At 50.6% G+C, this 16,725-nt stretch overlaps 1 protein-coding gene across 3 annotated transcripts; it reads left to right on the forward strand.

Moving 5' to 3' along the window:
- The first annotated feature begins 11,223 nt into the window (after positions 1-11,223).
- Positions 11,224-16,721, forward strand: MAPK7 (mitogen-activated protein kinase 7). 3 transcript variants are annotated; one of them, XM_037163207.2, is made up of 7 exons: positions 11,224-11,547; positions 11,735-12,084; positions 12,726-12,891; positions 13,715-14,796; positions 14,904-15,592; positions 15,998-16,131; positions 16,233-16,721. In XM_037163207.2, exons 1-7 carry the CDS (start codon positions 11,543-11,545, stop codon positions 16,378-16,380), a joined length of 2,574 nt encoding a protein of 857 aa, XP_037019102.2. In that variant the 5' UTR covers positions 11,224-11,542; the 3' UTR covers positions 16,381-16,721. The 3 variants fall into 3 exon arrangements, with proteins under 3 accessions (XP_037019102.2, XP_037019103.2, XP_037019104.2); XM_037163208.2 differs by having other exon boundaries at positions 11,780-12,084; XM_037163209.2 differs by lacking the exons at positions 11,224-11,547; positions 11,735-12,084; positions 12,726-12,891 and adding an exon at positions 12,910-13,620.
- The last annotated feature ends 4 nt before the right edge of the window (positions 16,722-16,725 follow it).

A 16,725-nucleotide genomic window follows, 5' to 3' on the forward strand; every position in this document is an offset into this window, starting at 1 on the left:
GAGACGCAGGTGAGTAAGCCCTGGATGAGCTCACTGCCGACTGCTCCTCCAAGTGCCCCCACCAGGCCCAGAGGGGAGTTCTTTTAAGAGTCCCATCCACTGTCATCAAATCTGGTACTGAACTCAAGGGGTTCACCACCTGGGATGCTCTATTCAGAAAAGAGACATGCTTGTTGCAAGGTAGTTTTATTTACTTTCAGCAAGTAAAGGAGAACATGTATTCATATCCAAAGCTCTGCATCCGGAAGGGAGGCTTAGCCATTGCTCATAAGCATTATTTGGGCAATTACATCTTGATTCTTCTTTGCAGTTGGCTATGTTTATCAGGTTGGGATCCTGTCAAGCTCATCCTATTCACAGCTGATCTGCAAAAGTACTGTGCTAGATTTTAACATTCAGCAATAATAGCATTTAGTAAGAATGGCCCAGACCTTGAGATCCTTGTTCTATCTAACAAAGGTGTGAGTCATGCAAAGATCTGAGGTGAGCATGTCCAGACAAATAGCACAGTAAGTGAAAAGGCCCTGTGGTGCACTATGCTTGCAGAACAGAGAGGCAGACTTATACTGGCTTGCACTGACTCACAGGAGACAACTGTGTGCAACTCTGCCTTCATTGATGTCAAGCTGGTGGCTTGACATCAGCCATGGAGGGAATATTTACACTATGGAAATCAGCAAATGCTAAAATCAGGGCTTTTGATTTTTTATATTTATATTTTGTTTTTTCAGAGAGCCACTTTAGCACTGCAGGTAGCAAGCAGATGGGGTTTAGAGAACTGATTGGGCCCAGATCACCCAGGGCCTCAAGATAACTGGAGGGTTGGGTTTTGACAGGGTCTCTTTGGCCACCAGGTGGGGCCAGGGAGTAACTGGGAAGCCAGTAAGGGTTGCAAATGGAAAAATACAGGAAGCATGCACTATTTAGGACACACATAACCAAAAAATGTTTATCTGAAATTCAAATTGAAATAGATGTCCTGTATTTTATCTGTCAACCCCACTTACAGGAGCCAGGTGAGAGGTGACGTCCACACTCCTTCAGGGGGACTTGTTGCTTTATTATGCCTCCCCCGACCCCCCACCCCCAGTCCTTGGAGGGAGCCTCCCTCATGGCCATTCCCTCCTCCTGGACTGTTCAGAGCAGGATCCATACAAAACCCACCCCTAGCTCCCAGCCCACACCCCAGCTGACCCCGGATCTGAACATACCCCTCAGCCACTTCTGAGATTTTCCAGCAGATCTGACAGAGGATATGAGGCAGGGGTGAAAGGACTGATCTTATAGGAAACCAGGTGAGCTGGAGCTGCTGCCACACCTTGGACTCAGCCTGAGAGAAGCTGGTCCCTTTCTGGATTGCCACCTCCTCCATGTCTTTTTCATTCTTCCTGAACATGGCCTTGCAACCCTGGGTACTGGACTATTCCATAAGATGAGGATGTCATTACAAGGATGTAATCTGATCTGCATTTTTCAAAAGATCATTCTGGCTGCTGAGCAGAGAACAGATTATAGGAGCAAGACAAGTCATGAGAATGGTAGGAGGCGATTGCAGTAGTCCTGGTGAGAAAGAGGGTGGCAGGACCAGGCAGCTGGTAGTAACATGGTGCTTCTCCTACCTGCTCTTCCCTACTCACTCTGCTCCAGCCACAGCTTCCTTGCTCTTTCTCAAACACTAGGCACACCCCCCACTCCGGGGCCTTTGCACTTGCTATTCCCTCAAATCTCTGACTTCCTCTCTTCCAACGACTTGCTCCTCTGTCATCCTTCCCTGACCATTTAATTAAAAATAATAACCACTCTCCCCTCAGTACTTCCCGGCTCCAGTCCCTGCTTTAGTTTTCTGTATGGTGCTTGTCATCTTCTAAGACACTGTATAACTGAGTGATTTCCCTTGTTGCTTTCTCCCAACCAAAGCCTCAGTTCCTCCAGGTCAGAGATTTGTGTCTGTCTTGTTCACTGCCAAATCCCCAGCAGCTGGAACAGCGTCTAGTACATAGTAGGTGCTCAGTATTGTCGGGTGAGCTAAAGATTTAGACTTTGGCCTTGCTTTGGAGTTGTAGGTTGGAGTGGTAGATAAGGTGAGGATGGGCCCTGGCTGCCTGGCTGGGGGCTTTGGTGAGGAAGTGTGATCTTGGGGATCGGAGGGCCTGAGGGTGTCCCCTGGGGATCTCTGAGGAGCTTGGGTCTGGATCTAGGGGGAGAGGGCTGGGTTGGAGCAGGGTTGACCATGGTCAGTGCAGGGTTGACTGTGGTCAGTGCAGACTTGGGGAGAAGGAGTGAAGCAAGGAGAGGCCCCCAGTCAGGCCTCAAGACACCAATGCTTCCAGAGAAGGGCAGAAGACCAGACGGAGGGGGACATCAGGAAAAGTGTGCAGCCCTGTGGTTGACATCCATGATGACATTCATCCTGTGTCTGTCTCTCTTGCAGATTTGGGATCTTTCTGAGGACAAACAGCAGACACAAGCACCCATGCCGGGACTCCCCAGTAAGCGCAGGCAGGCTTTGGGAATGTTCTGGGGAGGGCAGTGTTCACCTCAGCATGTTTGCTTGGCTACCAGGCCTACAAAGGGCTGCAGCACTGATGGCGGAGGCCCAGGAGCTATAACAGAGCATCACTGAGCTCCCCTCTCAGGTCTGCAGTTGCCTATGGGTGCTGGACAAAGAGGCAGTGGTGAGCACAGGCTCCCCAAAAACACCACAGATGGTGTCACACTGGAGCGACCTGGACCTCTGGCAGTCAGGAACAGCCACTGCCCTTCAGACTTCCTATTGTCCTCTCCACCAAAACCACTCACCGGCTGGCCTTAGGGAAGTCCCTTTCCCATGGGGACCCTGGCATGCAAATGCTGATGGCTGGACTGAGCCATGAAAGGTGAATGCCAGGAGGGAGGCCCAGCTCTGCCCCTGCTGTGTCTTATTGGCAGGTCTGCCCTGCCACCAGGCCATGCTTCCTGGTTGCTGTGTCACAGGCCTCTAGAGCTCCCTCCTGGCTGCCCAAGTCTTAGAGTTTATAAGCTCCACCTTTCTCAGCAGGCCTTGGTCACTCTAGAGCACAGGAGCAAACACAAGGCCTGCAGGCCAAATCCGGCCTCCACCTTGTTTATCCAGCTCAGCATCTTGTTTCTACTTGGCAGCAGTGCCGAGCTCCTTGCCCCTAGTTAAGGAGTAGTTACATTTATACAGTCCTAAAATTATATTCGGCCTTTTGCAGGCAACTGCAAGGCTGATGTGCCCCCAGTGAAAATGAGTTTGATAACCCTGCTCTTGGGTAAGTGTTGCCTGCCATGGTCCAGCATGTCACACGCTTCCATGTTTCTTCCTCTTTTCCTCAGGACTGTGCAGTAAAGGTTGCTCTGGTCACTCTGTGCGCTGAGGCAAAACCAGACCAAGTAGAAGCAACAAGGAGGGGAGGAGAGGGTGTGTAGGTATGTGTTCTGGAGTGTATATTTCAACAGTTTGTGGATCTGTGTGTGTTCCTGTGTGTTGCTCTGTGTGTGTGCATATACCCATGTGCACATCTGTGCAAACCTGTGTTTGTGCAAATTGCGTGCGAGAGTGTTGAGTGTGTCCCTGTGTGTGTGTGCACAACAATGCCCCTGTGCTTTGTGCACCCGTGTATGGCTGTAAACGTGTCCTTGCTCCTGTGGCCCTAAGCAAACTGTGTGCAGGTGAGCCCTGTGGTATAATTGTGCCGATGTGCTTGCACCGTGTGCCAGTGCGGGGCTTGTGGGTCTGGCAGGATGGGTGCAGAGTGGGGGGGCAGGCCGAAGCTGCCAGCCAGTCCCTGCCTCACACCCGCCCCTGGTCATCCTGCCTGTCACCTGGAAGATACTAGGCTTTGGGCTGAAGCCACTTTATGGAAAGGGCATGGGAGCACACAGGACTGGAATGGATGAGGGGGGTGGTAGCACTGGTAGGAAGATGGACATTGGGTTGGGGAATCTACACCTCCCACACCCCCGCTGGTATCAGCTTTCAGGGTCTCCTAGAAGAGGACCACCTCTCTTGGTCTTGGACACTAGGGCACCTCCCACCCACCCTGTTGGCCAGCAGCTCTAGCTTTGCCTTTTACCTGTGAGCTACCTATTCAGTATCTGTTCTCCACTTCTTCTTTCCTATCACACCTCAATTTTAGGGACAATGTGCCTATCTAAGTACTTCATTTCTGGGCCTACTGGCAGCTGGTGGCAGCCATGGGACATAGCTCTAAGGAGATGTGAGTCTGCTGGGGGTTGCCAGGAGGGTGTTCGCTCTTGTGATAATAGGGGACAGATTAGCACTGTGTCCTCCCATTTTTCTTTTGTCTGGAGCGTGAATCTGATGGCTGAGTGCAGCAGACACCTTGTAGCCATGAGTTAAGAGAGTTCAAATGTCATTAGGATAATGGCAAAACAGAAAGATAAAGCCTTAGTCCCTGGTGAACATCACTGACCAGCTAAACCAAGGTGAACAAAGTCCTTCGGATTTGTTACAATGAAAGAAAAATATTCATGTGTTGAAGCTACAGTTGGTAGGTTTCTGTTATTTGCAAGCTTGATATAGTCTTAACTGGTCATTCTAGGTTGAGGGCAGGGAGAATCATTCATTTTGGCTGGCCATGCCCCCCACCCCCACCCCTCCCTGCAGCCTGCTCAGAATCCTGTCCACTTCCAGCCCCTGCCATTTGTGTGGTTAAAGCAGGATCCATGTTCAAATCTGGCCTAGAACCAACTGTAATTTATACCAACTCCTTACTTTCAGTCTTAGGGAGATTTCTTCCTTCATGACAGTGCAGTAGGTCACTCCCCTCATTTCACAGAGGAGATGAGATTTGGGGGGGCAAGGCTTGCCAGAGCTGAGGCAGTCACAACTCAGTCCTCATCTCAGTGGTGAGTTCCAAGGGCTCAGGGAGGGGGCTTTTGCTGCCAGAGTTCCCTTGCCATACTGTTACACTGGTGTGCCTAAAATGCCCCCATGGAGAAGAGGCAGGGTCCTTTGCAAATTCACCCGTTAAATGGGCCCTCTTTCTTGGAGGGGGCATCCTGTCTGCTTTGTCCAAAGGCCACCCTGTCCAACAGGTGGTGTCAGGGGCAGGGTGGGGAAGGCCAGCTGAGGAGAGCAGGGAAGCTCCTAGCACCCTCAGAAGACTAAGACTGCTTGCCCTGTAAGAGTGCCCCCTGCTCCTGGAGGCAGCAGAGTCCTTAGCCTCTGCAGAAGTGGATGTGAGCCACAGGGTTCCCCACCCCGCCCCACCATGTCCTGCCACTCACTGAACTCACTACTCTTACTTGTGCTGGAGCCCTGAGTCAGTAAGAGAGGAGTGTCTTCAAAAGAGTGGGAACTGCCCACAGGGAGTGCTAGGGCAGAGGCAGCCCCCCCATACTTTGTGGCCTTGGGCCCCTTACTCTACTTCCCCCAGTGACCCCCTTTCCTTAGCTATAAACCAGGACAATGACTACTCAAAGGCCTCCAGGTCTGTGGGGAGTTCAGCACCTCTGCAGGGCCAGGCCCTGGGCCAGGTGCTTTCCTGGCCATCACTTCTCAAATCCATGAAATAAGCCAACCAGTGAGGTGTGAACAGCCCCACTCTGCAGAAGAAGACAATGAGGTCAGGAGTGTCTAGTCCCAGCTCCCTCCATGGCTTCAGGGTCCTGTGTGATTGGCCTCTAACCACCTCTTTAGCCCCTTCCCTCCTCCACTCTTCTGGCTTCTTCACCAGACTACATCATGCTTGTTTTTTAGGTCTCTAGTCCTGACTTCCATGACTGGGCCAGGGGCCACTCCTTGCTCCCCAGTGCCTGAGCATCTCCCACCTCGGTTCCCATCACCAGGGACAGCAGCCATCTGGGTGAGAGTCAGTCTCTGGGGTGAGAGAGTGGGCTGGGGCTGTGTGTTCATGGCTATGACCCCAACATAGCACAGACAATAAAGGATGCCTTGGCCACAATGTGGCAGAGCAGGATCAAACCCAGGTGATTCTGACCCCAAACTATGTCTTCTCAAAACTAAAAAGCTTTGGGATTGGAAGGGAGGCAATAACATCAATAGAGTGGCTTCCCCAGATGCCCACCCACACTGTGGTCCTCCAACTTTACACCTCCTCTGGGGGCAGAGGGGTGTGGATGGTGAGGACACACCTGCTATTTCTATTGGCCAGGCACCGATTCCACCTTCCTCAGAGGCCAGGCTTGTTGGGAAAATGGCCCTCAGCCATTGCTAATCTGAGGAGTTTGGCTGGGGCTGGAGTCCCCTCCCCCTTCCAGAGGCAGACAGGTGCCTCAGGTGTGGCCAATCAGCATAGTCCCTCCCCTGGCCAAGCCTGTCCCTTGAGAGGCCTGCCGCCCTTGCTGGCACTGTGGACAAAGAGGGGGGCACACTGCCACAACTAGGGTTCCCCCGAGGTCGTTGGAAGGACCCTGGCATCGGGAGCTCCCTGATGCTTTTGAAAACTCATCAGGACCTTGGGGCTTGGATCAGAGACAGGGATCACCATGTGATATGATGTGACTAAGCACCCACTACTGATCTCATTGCCCACTGCCCAGCCTGGTTCTTTCCCAGGGTCATCTTGGCAACACCTCCACTGTCTACCCAAATGCTTTGGTACCACCACCACCTCCCTCCACATACCTCTTTCAAGGGCCCATGCTCTGTATTCCTGCTGCCACTGCCTAGTCCAGACCCCCATCAGGGCTAACACCTGGGCTGTCACAGTAATCCCCTCCTTACCTTCAGTCTCTCTCCCTCAAGTAAACCCTCCACCCTATTTGTGAAAAATATGTTTCAGGAAGGCAATTCTGAACAGTGTTTCCCTACCCAAAAATCTTCAGAGGCTCCCACGAGGAAGACATAAGCCCACAGTGCCACATGTGTGTACACAGTCCTGTGTTGTCTTCACTACCACGAAGAGATATACTCCATCTCTCTCTCTCTCTTTCTGGAGACACACCTCCTCTCAGCCTCTTCCATCTCCCTAACTTTAGTAACATGTAGAAAACAATGGTCCAAGTACAGTGATAAACAGCATCTGACCCCTAAATGGTGCCCAAGAGGTGCCAGGAAGCAGTAGAGCCTGGGAGGCTGCAGCGCCCACACCTGTCCAGGGGCAGGGCTGCGACCCAGGTGCAGTCCGTTGCTGTTATGTGGAAATGGAAGTCTGACATTGACAGATCTCTCAGGTTTCTGAAAGAAGCCAGAAATCAGGATTTCTTTGAGATATCTCCCATTGCTAACAAGCAAATAATTCCATGGTTTTAAAAAGCACTGTGTGAATCATTCTCCAACATTCCTAGTGGGAGTCTAAACTGGTACAATTTCTAAGGATAGAAATTTGACATTAACTGTTAAAATTCAAATGCATTATTCTTTAATGTGGCATACTCACATGGTATTTATCATGCAGATATATTTGCAGTGTGCAAAATGATGCATTCAAGATAATTTATTGCAGCATTGTTTGCAATAGAAAAAACTTCAACGAATCTGAATGTCTACCCATGTGGTGTGTTGGTCAGATTACACTCACAAAGGGATACTATGCAGCTGCAAAAATGAATGGTGGTTTCTTAGTTTTGACATCAAAAGCACAAGTGATAAATATAAAACAAAGTAGAATTCATCTCAAAAACTTAAATTTTAAAAACTTAAAAAAAAGATTTCATTTATTTATTTTTAGAGAGAGGAAGGGTGTGAGAAAGAGAGGGAGAGAAACATCAATGTGTGGCTGCCTCTCACATGTCCCCCACTGGGGACCTGGCCTGCAATCCAGGCATGTGCCCTGGATGGGAAGCAAGCTGGTGATCCGCTGATTCAAAGGCCAGCACTCGATCTACTGAGCCGTATCAGACAGGGCTAAAAACATTTGTGCTTCAAATGATACCATCAAGAAAATGAAAAGAACCCTGGCTGGTGTGGCTCAGTGGATTGAGTGCCAGCCTACATACCAAAGGGTTGCTTGTGTGATTCCCAGTCAGGGCAAATGCCTGGATTGCAGGCCAGGTCCCCAGTGCAGGGTACCTGAGAGGCAACCACACATTGATGTCTAAACAAAAAGAGAGAGAGAGAGAGAGAGAAATAAGAAAGTGAAAAGACAACCCACAGAATAGGAATAAATATTTGTATATCATATATTTGATAAGGGGCTTATAACCAGAATATATGAAGAACTCTTTCGACTCAGTGATAAAAAGGCAAATAATGCAATTAAAAATAAACAAAGGATTTGAATAGACATTTCCTAAAAGATAAGTGGTCAATAAGCACATAAAAAGATGCTCAACATCTTTAACCATTAAGAAAATGTCAATTGAAATCATAAAGACGTAACATTTCTCACATTCTTAATAATCAAAAGGTAGAAATAACCCAAATGTTTATGTTCATCATAAACAGAATGCAGTATGAGCAAACACTGTAATACATTAGGTTGGCCACAAAAGTTTGTTTGGTTTTTTTTCTGTAAAATGGCTCTAGTAGCACTTAGTTGCCTTTAATTTCATTTGAAACAATTTTGTTAGATTGTATTGTGGCAGCTGTCATACCAGCATGCATTTAAAAAAACTTATCAAAACTGGTGAATTTTTGTACAGCCGTTTTAATATTGAAGATGGGAGAAAATAAGCAACATTCTTGGCATATTATGGTTTATTATTTCAAGAAAGGTAAAAATGCAACAAAGAAAGATTTGCGCTGCGTGTGGACAAAGTGCTGTGACTGATCAAAAGTGTCAAAAGTGGTTTTTGAAGTTTCATGCTGGAGATTACTCTTGTTGGACGATGCTCCATGGTCAGATAGACCAGTTGAAGTTGATAGCAATCAAATCAAGACATTGAGAACAATCAACCTTATATCATGTGGGAGATAGCCAACATACTCAAAATATCCAAATCAATAAAGTTATTGGTGAAAATGAAAAATGTGTCTCTTATTTTATGTTATAAACTATATGGACTTTTTGACCAACCCAATAGTTAAGTAATTGATGACTCTTCCAGGACAGAGTCAGGGCCTAGTAGGGGTAGACCAAAGCAGCTCATGGTTGATTGAAAATAAATGATAATCAGTGAGTTTTTTCCAGAGAATGCTGAAGTCTGTGACTTGTACTATTGTACACAGCCTAACTGAAGAGAGTTTAAAGGATATAGTTTTTGAGTGTCTTCTTATATTTTATGTTTTATTCCTGGATCAGACAGGACCATCACACAGCTGTCCACCTTGTTCCTAGAAAAGATGTGCTTTTGTGTCCTCCTTTTGCATGCCTTCTCTGTACCCTGGAGGACACCACAGGCCTTATACTGCATGTACTTCACAGGTGGGGAAGGTTGTCCATTTATCACTGAAAGAAAAGCCACGAAAGAAGTATTTTCAGACCTCAGTAATAGAAAATGTTCACTTCCCACAGTATAGCTTCTTCATTCATGTTCAATCACGTAACAGATAATTTGGCTTTTTGCTATGCTGTCAAAATTTCAGAAGGAAATTTTATTTTTTTCATCCTCACCTGAGGACATTTATTATTATTTTTTCATTGCTTTTAGAGAGCAAGGAAGAGAAACATCAATATGAGAGAGAAACATCGATTGGTTGCCTCCCAAACATACCCAGACTAGGGATTGTAATGCTGGGACAGGATTGGCTGGCAAAATAGGTATGTGCCCTGACCAGGAATCAAACTGTGAGCCTTCCATTGTGGGAGGACTCTCCTACCAACTGAGCCACACTAGCCAAGGCCAGGAATAAATTTTATAGTTCAACCTTAACTCTGGAGGCCCATATTACTTTTATGTCTGTCTATTTGTCCTAATATTAATACTCTGAAGTATATTTTCCTTATGTTGAGTTTTTAGAAATGTAGTAATGTAGTAGCTACTTTTCCATCACAATGTATGTATCCCAATAAAACTCTTAAAACTCAGTGCAAAAATATACATAGAAAAGAGTTTATAAAAACTATCACTACTAGAAAAGGAGCTTCTGAAGGGCTGGTAATTTTTTCTTTTCATCTGAATTCAGTACACTTGTGTATTAAGTTTGTGAAAATCAGTGGGATTTTCTGTATGTACGTTTTAGTAAAAAAGTTAAAAAACAAAAACACAACAGCGGGGAATACAAACAAAATGAAAAAATTTAAGTGTATATGCTTATCAAAATTCATTTCTTATCTGGGTCCACTCTCCCGCCACTAGTTTGCCACTGGAGGAAAAACTTTCAATCTGGCGCTCAGGCTGGAAATATTGAGTTCCATCCATCGTTATTACTCAGGGCAGACAGAGTAAGAACCCACAGAACCTGCATTCTCTACCTTTATACCGTCAGTCGACGTTTCATCAACCTTCCTTCTTTTCTCATTTGGTGAAAACACACCTATCTTTGGAGTTCCGGTTCCAAAACCTTCCTTTCAGCCCTACCTCGAACGCCCCGCAGCATACCTTTTTCTCAGCTCACACGGCCCACCTTGTCCATCTCTGCCTCTTCTGACTGAGCCTTAGAGGGATGGTGCTTGATAAACATTTCCTACACGAACCAATCAACTATCGGGTTATGGAGTGCGTCAGGGCACCTGGGTTCCTGGGCTGGCTCTGCCCACTCTGGGCTCAGGTGACCCGAGGGCACCTCGGACAGCTAGAGGCTGGATGGCCCTGACCGCTACCCCCTCAACTCAACCGCCTCTCAAAAGCGCGCCGTCGCAAGGCTGAGGGACCTACCACATGGAGGGAACACGCCGGGAGCCAGGTAATAGCAAGCCTAGGTTCAGAGACGCCAGAAACTGTGTGGGAATGACCGGTCACCGGAAGTCAGTGACGGCTTCTGGCTGGAAGCTCTAGGATCCCGGAAGACTGGGAACTCTGCTTTTGGACGTGACGGATCACCCTCTATCCCGGATGATGCATTTCCAGAGCCGGGCTCCCGGAGCCGATCGGGATAATGGCAGGGCACTAGCATCTGAGCGACGGGGGCTGATAAAGGAAGAGGGCCTAAAGGAGGGGGATTTGGAGAGTCGGCCTCGAAGGATAGTCGCTGAGGTCGAAGGATAGTCGCTGAGGGGCCGGCCGCCTCAGCCCTTGCGGGCTCCTGAGACCAGCTGCGAGTGGCCGGAGACCGAGCACACAGTGATGCACGCCGGCACGCACGGGGGTGTAGCCTTCCATTCACTCTGTGCCTGGAGCTGACAGCGCGCATGCGTCGGAAGACGGCGCTGACCCCCAAAGCACACACCTCCCAAAGAGACGAGCGCAGTTTGGGCGGCTCCCGACTGGAGCTGGACAGCGGCGCGCGGGGGCGAGGACGGCAGATGCGCGTTTTTTCTCAGCAGATGGGTTCCGATTGGATGAAACAAATAGAAGGGGTGGGAACCTCCGCAGAAACAGCCCAGCGATTGGCCATAGACTGGAAGGAACGTGAGCGTGGGAGGCGGGGCATTGGGATCCTGGGGCACCCCGGGATGTTGAGGTGGAGGCGGCGGCCTTGAACGAGTTGAACTAGCGATTCTTGGATCCCCCCTGCATCCGGACAGGAGGCCGGGAACTCCGAGGGCTTCCGAAAGCCCCGAGGAGGCGTCGGATGAGGTGCGTTTCAGTGAGTTTCGACCGAGGAAAGCGAAGTGCCTCGCCCCTCCCTTTCTTCCTGGACCGAGCCTTGTGGCACCTCCCCTACCTCCGACCCTGCGTTCCACCCGGACCTGAGCTCTGGGCTCAGAGTCCCGGGTGTGGGACATCTGCTACGTGCCAGCCACTCTCTTTTGTCCCCTATCAGGTTGCCTCCTACCGGCTTAGGGAACTTGGAAATTCCTTTCTCCAGCAGCCTCACAGAGGGGAAACTGAGGTCCTGGGCAGGGCGAGCCCTTCCTCACCGGCGTTTCCATACAGTCGCCATGGCCGAGCCCCTGAAGGAGGAAGACGGCGAGGATGGCTCTGGGGAGCCCCCAGGGCCGGTGAAGGCGGAACCCGCCAATACCGCTGCTTCTGTAGCGGCCAAGAATCTGGCCCTGCTTAAAGCCCGCTCCTTCGATGTGACCTTTGACGTGGGGGACGAGTACGAGATCATAGAGACCATAGGCAACGGAGCCTACGGGGTGGTGTCCTCTGCACGCCGTCGTCTCACGGGTGAGCTTCCCTATGGTGTACCGCGCACAGGTGTGGGAACCAGTTTCTGGAGAGTGAGAAAGTTGCCCCATCTCAAACAGCCAGGAAGGAAAACTGGGACGCACATTCAGGTTCAAGTCAACAAACTTCGGTTACGTGGCATCCGAGTGCCAGTTGGGCATAGTTCTCAGAAACTCTGGCTGGCATGGTGGTTCAGCGAGCACATCAGTCTACTTCCTCCTTAGAAAAATGACCATCCCAATTAGACCAGATTGGAGATCCTAGCCTTGGTTTCTAAAAGAGAAATGTGTCTTGAGCCAGAAACTGGCACAAGGGATTGGTGATAGGATGGGTGAGGTCTGAGAGGGAGAAAGAGGTAGAATGAGTACAGGCATTATACAGTCTAGACCCTACCACTAACTAGCTGTGCATCCCCCAATGAATTCCTGAGACAAGATTTCCTCATCTCTTAACTGAGGTGATGTGAAGGAAAAATATGATAATCTGTGTTAAGTGCTTAGCACAGAGCTTGGCACTAGCAGGCACTCAGCACATAGTAGTTGTTGTTTGCATTCTAGACAGGAGGTGTTGATAGGGACCTTGTGCCACTGTACAGCTTCCCCAAGGTACCTTATAGTATCTTCCTTTTCTCTGTTCCACAGGCCAGCAGGTGGCCATTAAGAAGATCCCTAATGCCTTTGATGTGGTGACCAATGCCAAGCGGACCCTCAGGGAGCTGAAGATCCTCAAACACTTCAAGCATGACAATATCATCGCCATCAAGGACATCCTGAGGCCCACTGTGCCCTATGGCGAGTTCAAATCAGTGTAAGGAGTGGGGTTGGGAGAGGGAGGCAGAATTGGGACTTTTCTGAAGGCTGGGACCATGTTGCTGGAAGGGCAGGTGAACCTAATGTCAGACACGCCAGGAAGATTCCCACAATTCCAGGACCAGTGCTCCCTTAGGACTTTTCCAGGGACAAGGAAGAGTACAGATGTTCTAATTTCATAGAATGTCAGCATGTAGGGTGGTAAATGTAGGACACTCATACTATAACTACACCCTAGGACACTTTTCTGCAGAAAATGGACAAGGTGCCCTGACCAGTGTGGCTCAGTTGAGTGTCGTCCTGAAAAGCAAAAGGTTGCTGGCTCAGTACCTGGTCAGTGCACATGCCTGGGTTGTGGGTTCAGTATCTGAATTGGGGCATGTAGGAGAGGCAACCAATCGATGTTTCTTACATTGATGTTTCCCTTTCTTTCTTCCTCCTTTCCCCTCTCTCTAAAAATAAATAAAATCTAAAAAAAAAAAAAAAGGAAATGGACAAGATACCACAGTTTTTATCATAGTCTTTCTTTCAAGCAGCCACTACCAAACAATGGAGACAGACCCCAAACTAAACTCACTGGTCAGCTCTGGTTTAATTCAACCTCATCTTTTCTCTGATGGGGAAATAGATCTGGAGACAAAGGGATTTAACTTCACTTAAGTTCATGGAACAGTTGTAGAGACTCTAGAATCTTCATACCATGCCATGGCCCCTACAGAGTCTGATGGTAAGGCCACTACGTGTCTGGGGTCAGAAGGGCATGGTGAGGTCGGGCTAGAGAGGGCCAGACAGCCCATGACTCTCTCCCCTGTCCCTTCTAGTTATGTGGTCCTGGACCTGATGGAAAGCGACCTGCACCAGATCATCCACTCCTCACAGCCTCTCACATTGGAGCATGTGCGCTACTTCCTTTACCAGCTGCTGCGGGGCCTCAAGTACATGCACTCAGCTCAGGTCATCCACCGTGACCTCAAGCCCTCTAACTTGTTGGTGAATGAGAACTGTGAACTCAAGATCGGTGACTTTGGCATGGCACGGGGCCTGTGCACCTCGCCTGCTGAGCACCAGTACTTCATGACTGAATATGTGGCCACACGCTGGTACCGTGCCCCTGAGCTCATGCTCTCACTGCACGAATACACGCAGGCTATTGACCTGTGGTCTGTGGGGTGCATCTTCGGTGAAATGCTGGCCAGGCGCCAGCTCTTCCCAGGCAAAAACTATGTGCACCAGCTTCAGCTGATCATGATGGTGTTGGGCACCCCCTCACCAGCTGTGATTCAGGCTGTAGGGGCTGAAAGGGTGCGGGCGTATATCCAGAGTCTGCCACCACGCCAGCCTGTGCCGTGGGAGACAGTGTACCCAGGTGCTGACCGCCAAGCCCTCTCATTGCTGGGGCGAATGCTGCGTTTTGAGCCCAGTGCCCGTATCTCAGCAGCTGCTGCCCTTCGCCACCCCTTCCTGGCCAAGTACCATGACCCTGATGATGAGCCTGACTGTGCCCCGCCCTTTGACTTTGCCTTTGACCGAGAAGCCCTTACCCGGGAGCGGATTAAGGAAGCCATTGTGGCTGAGATTGAGGACTTTCATGCACGGCGCGAGGGCATTCGCCAGCAGATACGCTTCCAGCCTTCTCTGCAGCCTGTGGCCAGTGAGCCTAGCTGCCCCGACATTGAGATGCCCAGTTCCTGGGCTTCTGGCGGGGACTGTGCCATGGAGTCACCTCCACCAGCCCCACTGCCGTGCCCTGACCCTGTGCCTTACACCATTGATATGGCCCTGCAGCCACTCGCCCCGCTGACCAGTGAACCAACCCCTCCGAAGAGGGAGGGTGCCATCTCAGACAACACCAAGGCGGCCCTCAAAGCTGCCCTGCTCAAGTCTTTGCGGAGCCGGCTCAGAGGTGCCTAGAGCAGAAGCAGTTACTGACTTGGGAATGGGGAGGCAGAAGAGGGACTCTGGGCTTAGGGCCACAGGCTCTTACCTTCTTTCTGTCCAACTTCCCTGCAGATGGTCCCAGTGCCCCCATAGAAGCACCTGAGCCTCGGAAGCCAGTGACAGCCCAGGAGCGCCAGCGGGAGCGGGAAGAGAAGAGGCGGCGGCGGCAGGAGCGAGCAAAGGAGCGGGAAAAGAGGCGGCAGGAGCGGGAGCGCAAGGAGCGAGGGACTGGGACCTCTGGGGGCCCCTCCACTGATCCCTTGGCTGGGCTGGTGCTCAGTGACAATGATCGCAGCTTGTTGGCACGCTGGACTCGAATGGCCCAGCCCCCAGCCCCCACCCTTGCACCAGCCCCTGTCCTAGTAACAACACCTCCTCCAGCCCAACCCACCAGTCCTCCCGCTGGCCCTGTAGCTCAGCCCACTCGACACCCACTGCCACCTGCAGGCTCCACCCCGGGTCCTGCACCACAGTCTGCCTGCCCTACCCCTGGCCCTGCTCCCCATCCTTCTGGCATTCCTGGGTCCATTCCTGGCCCTGCTCCACTCCAAACCACCACCACCTCCAGCCTCCTAACTCCCCAGTCACTTATGCCACCCCCTGGGATGCCTGGTTCCAGCACCCTGGGTGTTCTGCCTTATTTCCCGTCTGGCCCACCCCCTCCGGACCCTACCCCTCCGGACCCTAGGGGGACCACTCAGCCCTCCACCTCAGAGTCACCTGATGTCAACCTGGTGACCCAGCAGCTGTCCAAGTCTCAGGTGAGAGGAGAAACCCAGGCCATGAGGACACCTGGATATGGGCCCAGGAAAAATTGGTTGGGTAGTCCTTGCTGTTCAGTGGGGACAGGAAGATGAGAGAGGCTTTGGTGTGTTTTGTTTCATGAAAACTAAGCAGCATTTAGAGCTGGTCTCTGAACTTGTACCCCTTGCTCATAGAAGGAGCATAATGCTGATGAGCAGGGTGTTAAGAGTTAAGTATGATGCATCTAGGAAGTGTCTGACCTGGAGATGGACCCCAGCCAGAGCTCGGTGATTGTCAAGGCTGGTGCTGTCACCCACAGGTATCCAGGCAGAGTCACCAGTTGTACCAGGACAGGGGCATTCCTGAAGAACTCTGCCTGCTCTTGGTTGTGCCTGCATTGTAACTGGCCGTTCTACCCACAGGTGGAGGACCCCTTGCCCCCTGTGTTCTCAGGCACTCCAAAGGGCAGTGGGGCTGGCTACGGTGTTGGCTTTGACCTGGAGGAATTCCTGAACCAGTCTTTTGATATGGGCATGGCTGACGGGCCACAGGATGGGTAAGTTTGTCTAGATCAAACCTCCAGAACGGGACTGTGGGTTTCTGGGGCAGGAAGAGCCAGCCTAGGCTCATTGGTCCCTGCCCCCCTTTCCCCTGCAGCCAGACGGACTCAGCCTCACTCTCAGCCTCCCTGCTTGCTGACTGGCTCGAGGGCCATGGCATGAATCCTTCCGACATTGAGTCTCTGCAGCGTGAGATCCAGATGGATTCCCCGATGCTGCTGGCTGACCTGCCTGACCTCCAGTAGCCCTGAGGCCCATGGCCTGGGCCTTGCTGCCAGGGGAAGACCCAGCCCAAGGCCTGCAGGAGCGATCTCCAGGACTGGAGCTTTGGGCCCAGCAGGGGAGGCTCAGCTTGGGATTATTCTGCAGCTTCATCTCAGACCCACCCTGCAGCCTTAAGTAGCCACCTGAGCCACTACCAAGCCATGAGAAGATCAGGACATCCCTGTTCTCCAGGCGATCCTTTTCATTATTATATTTTTATTATATAGTTTTATTATTAGTCATTCTTGTTGCCATCAAAATGAGGCCTGCAAAATGCAAGTTTTCCTCTATTGCCTAACTCCAGGTATTTTTTGGAGCAAAGGGCA

The sequence above is a fragment of the Artibeus jamaicensis genome, unplaced genomic scaffold, assembly GCF_021234435.1.
Source record: "Artibeus jamaicensis isolate MK-2021 breed Jamaican fruit bat unplaced genomic scaffold, CSHL_Jam_final contig_419, whole genome shotgun sequence".
Taxonomy (NCBI): Eukaryota; Metazoa; Chordata; class Mammalia; order Chiroptera; family Phyllostomidae; genus Artibeus; species Artibeus jamaicensis.

What these genes read in the sequence shown, in the direction of transcription:
- MAPK7 (XM_037163207.2), top strand. An exon ending in TGCACGCCGTCGTCTCACGG is followed by an intron (nt 12,085 to 12,725) that starts GTGAGCTTCCCT and finishes TCTGTTCCACAG; the next exon opens with GCCAGCAGGTGGCCATTAAG. An exon ending in AGCAGCTGTCCAAGTCTCAG is followed by an intron (nt 15,593 to 15,997) that starts GTGAGAGGAGAA and finishes TTCTACCCACAG; the next exon opens with GTGGAGGACCCCTTGCCCCC.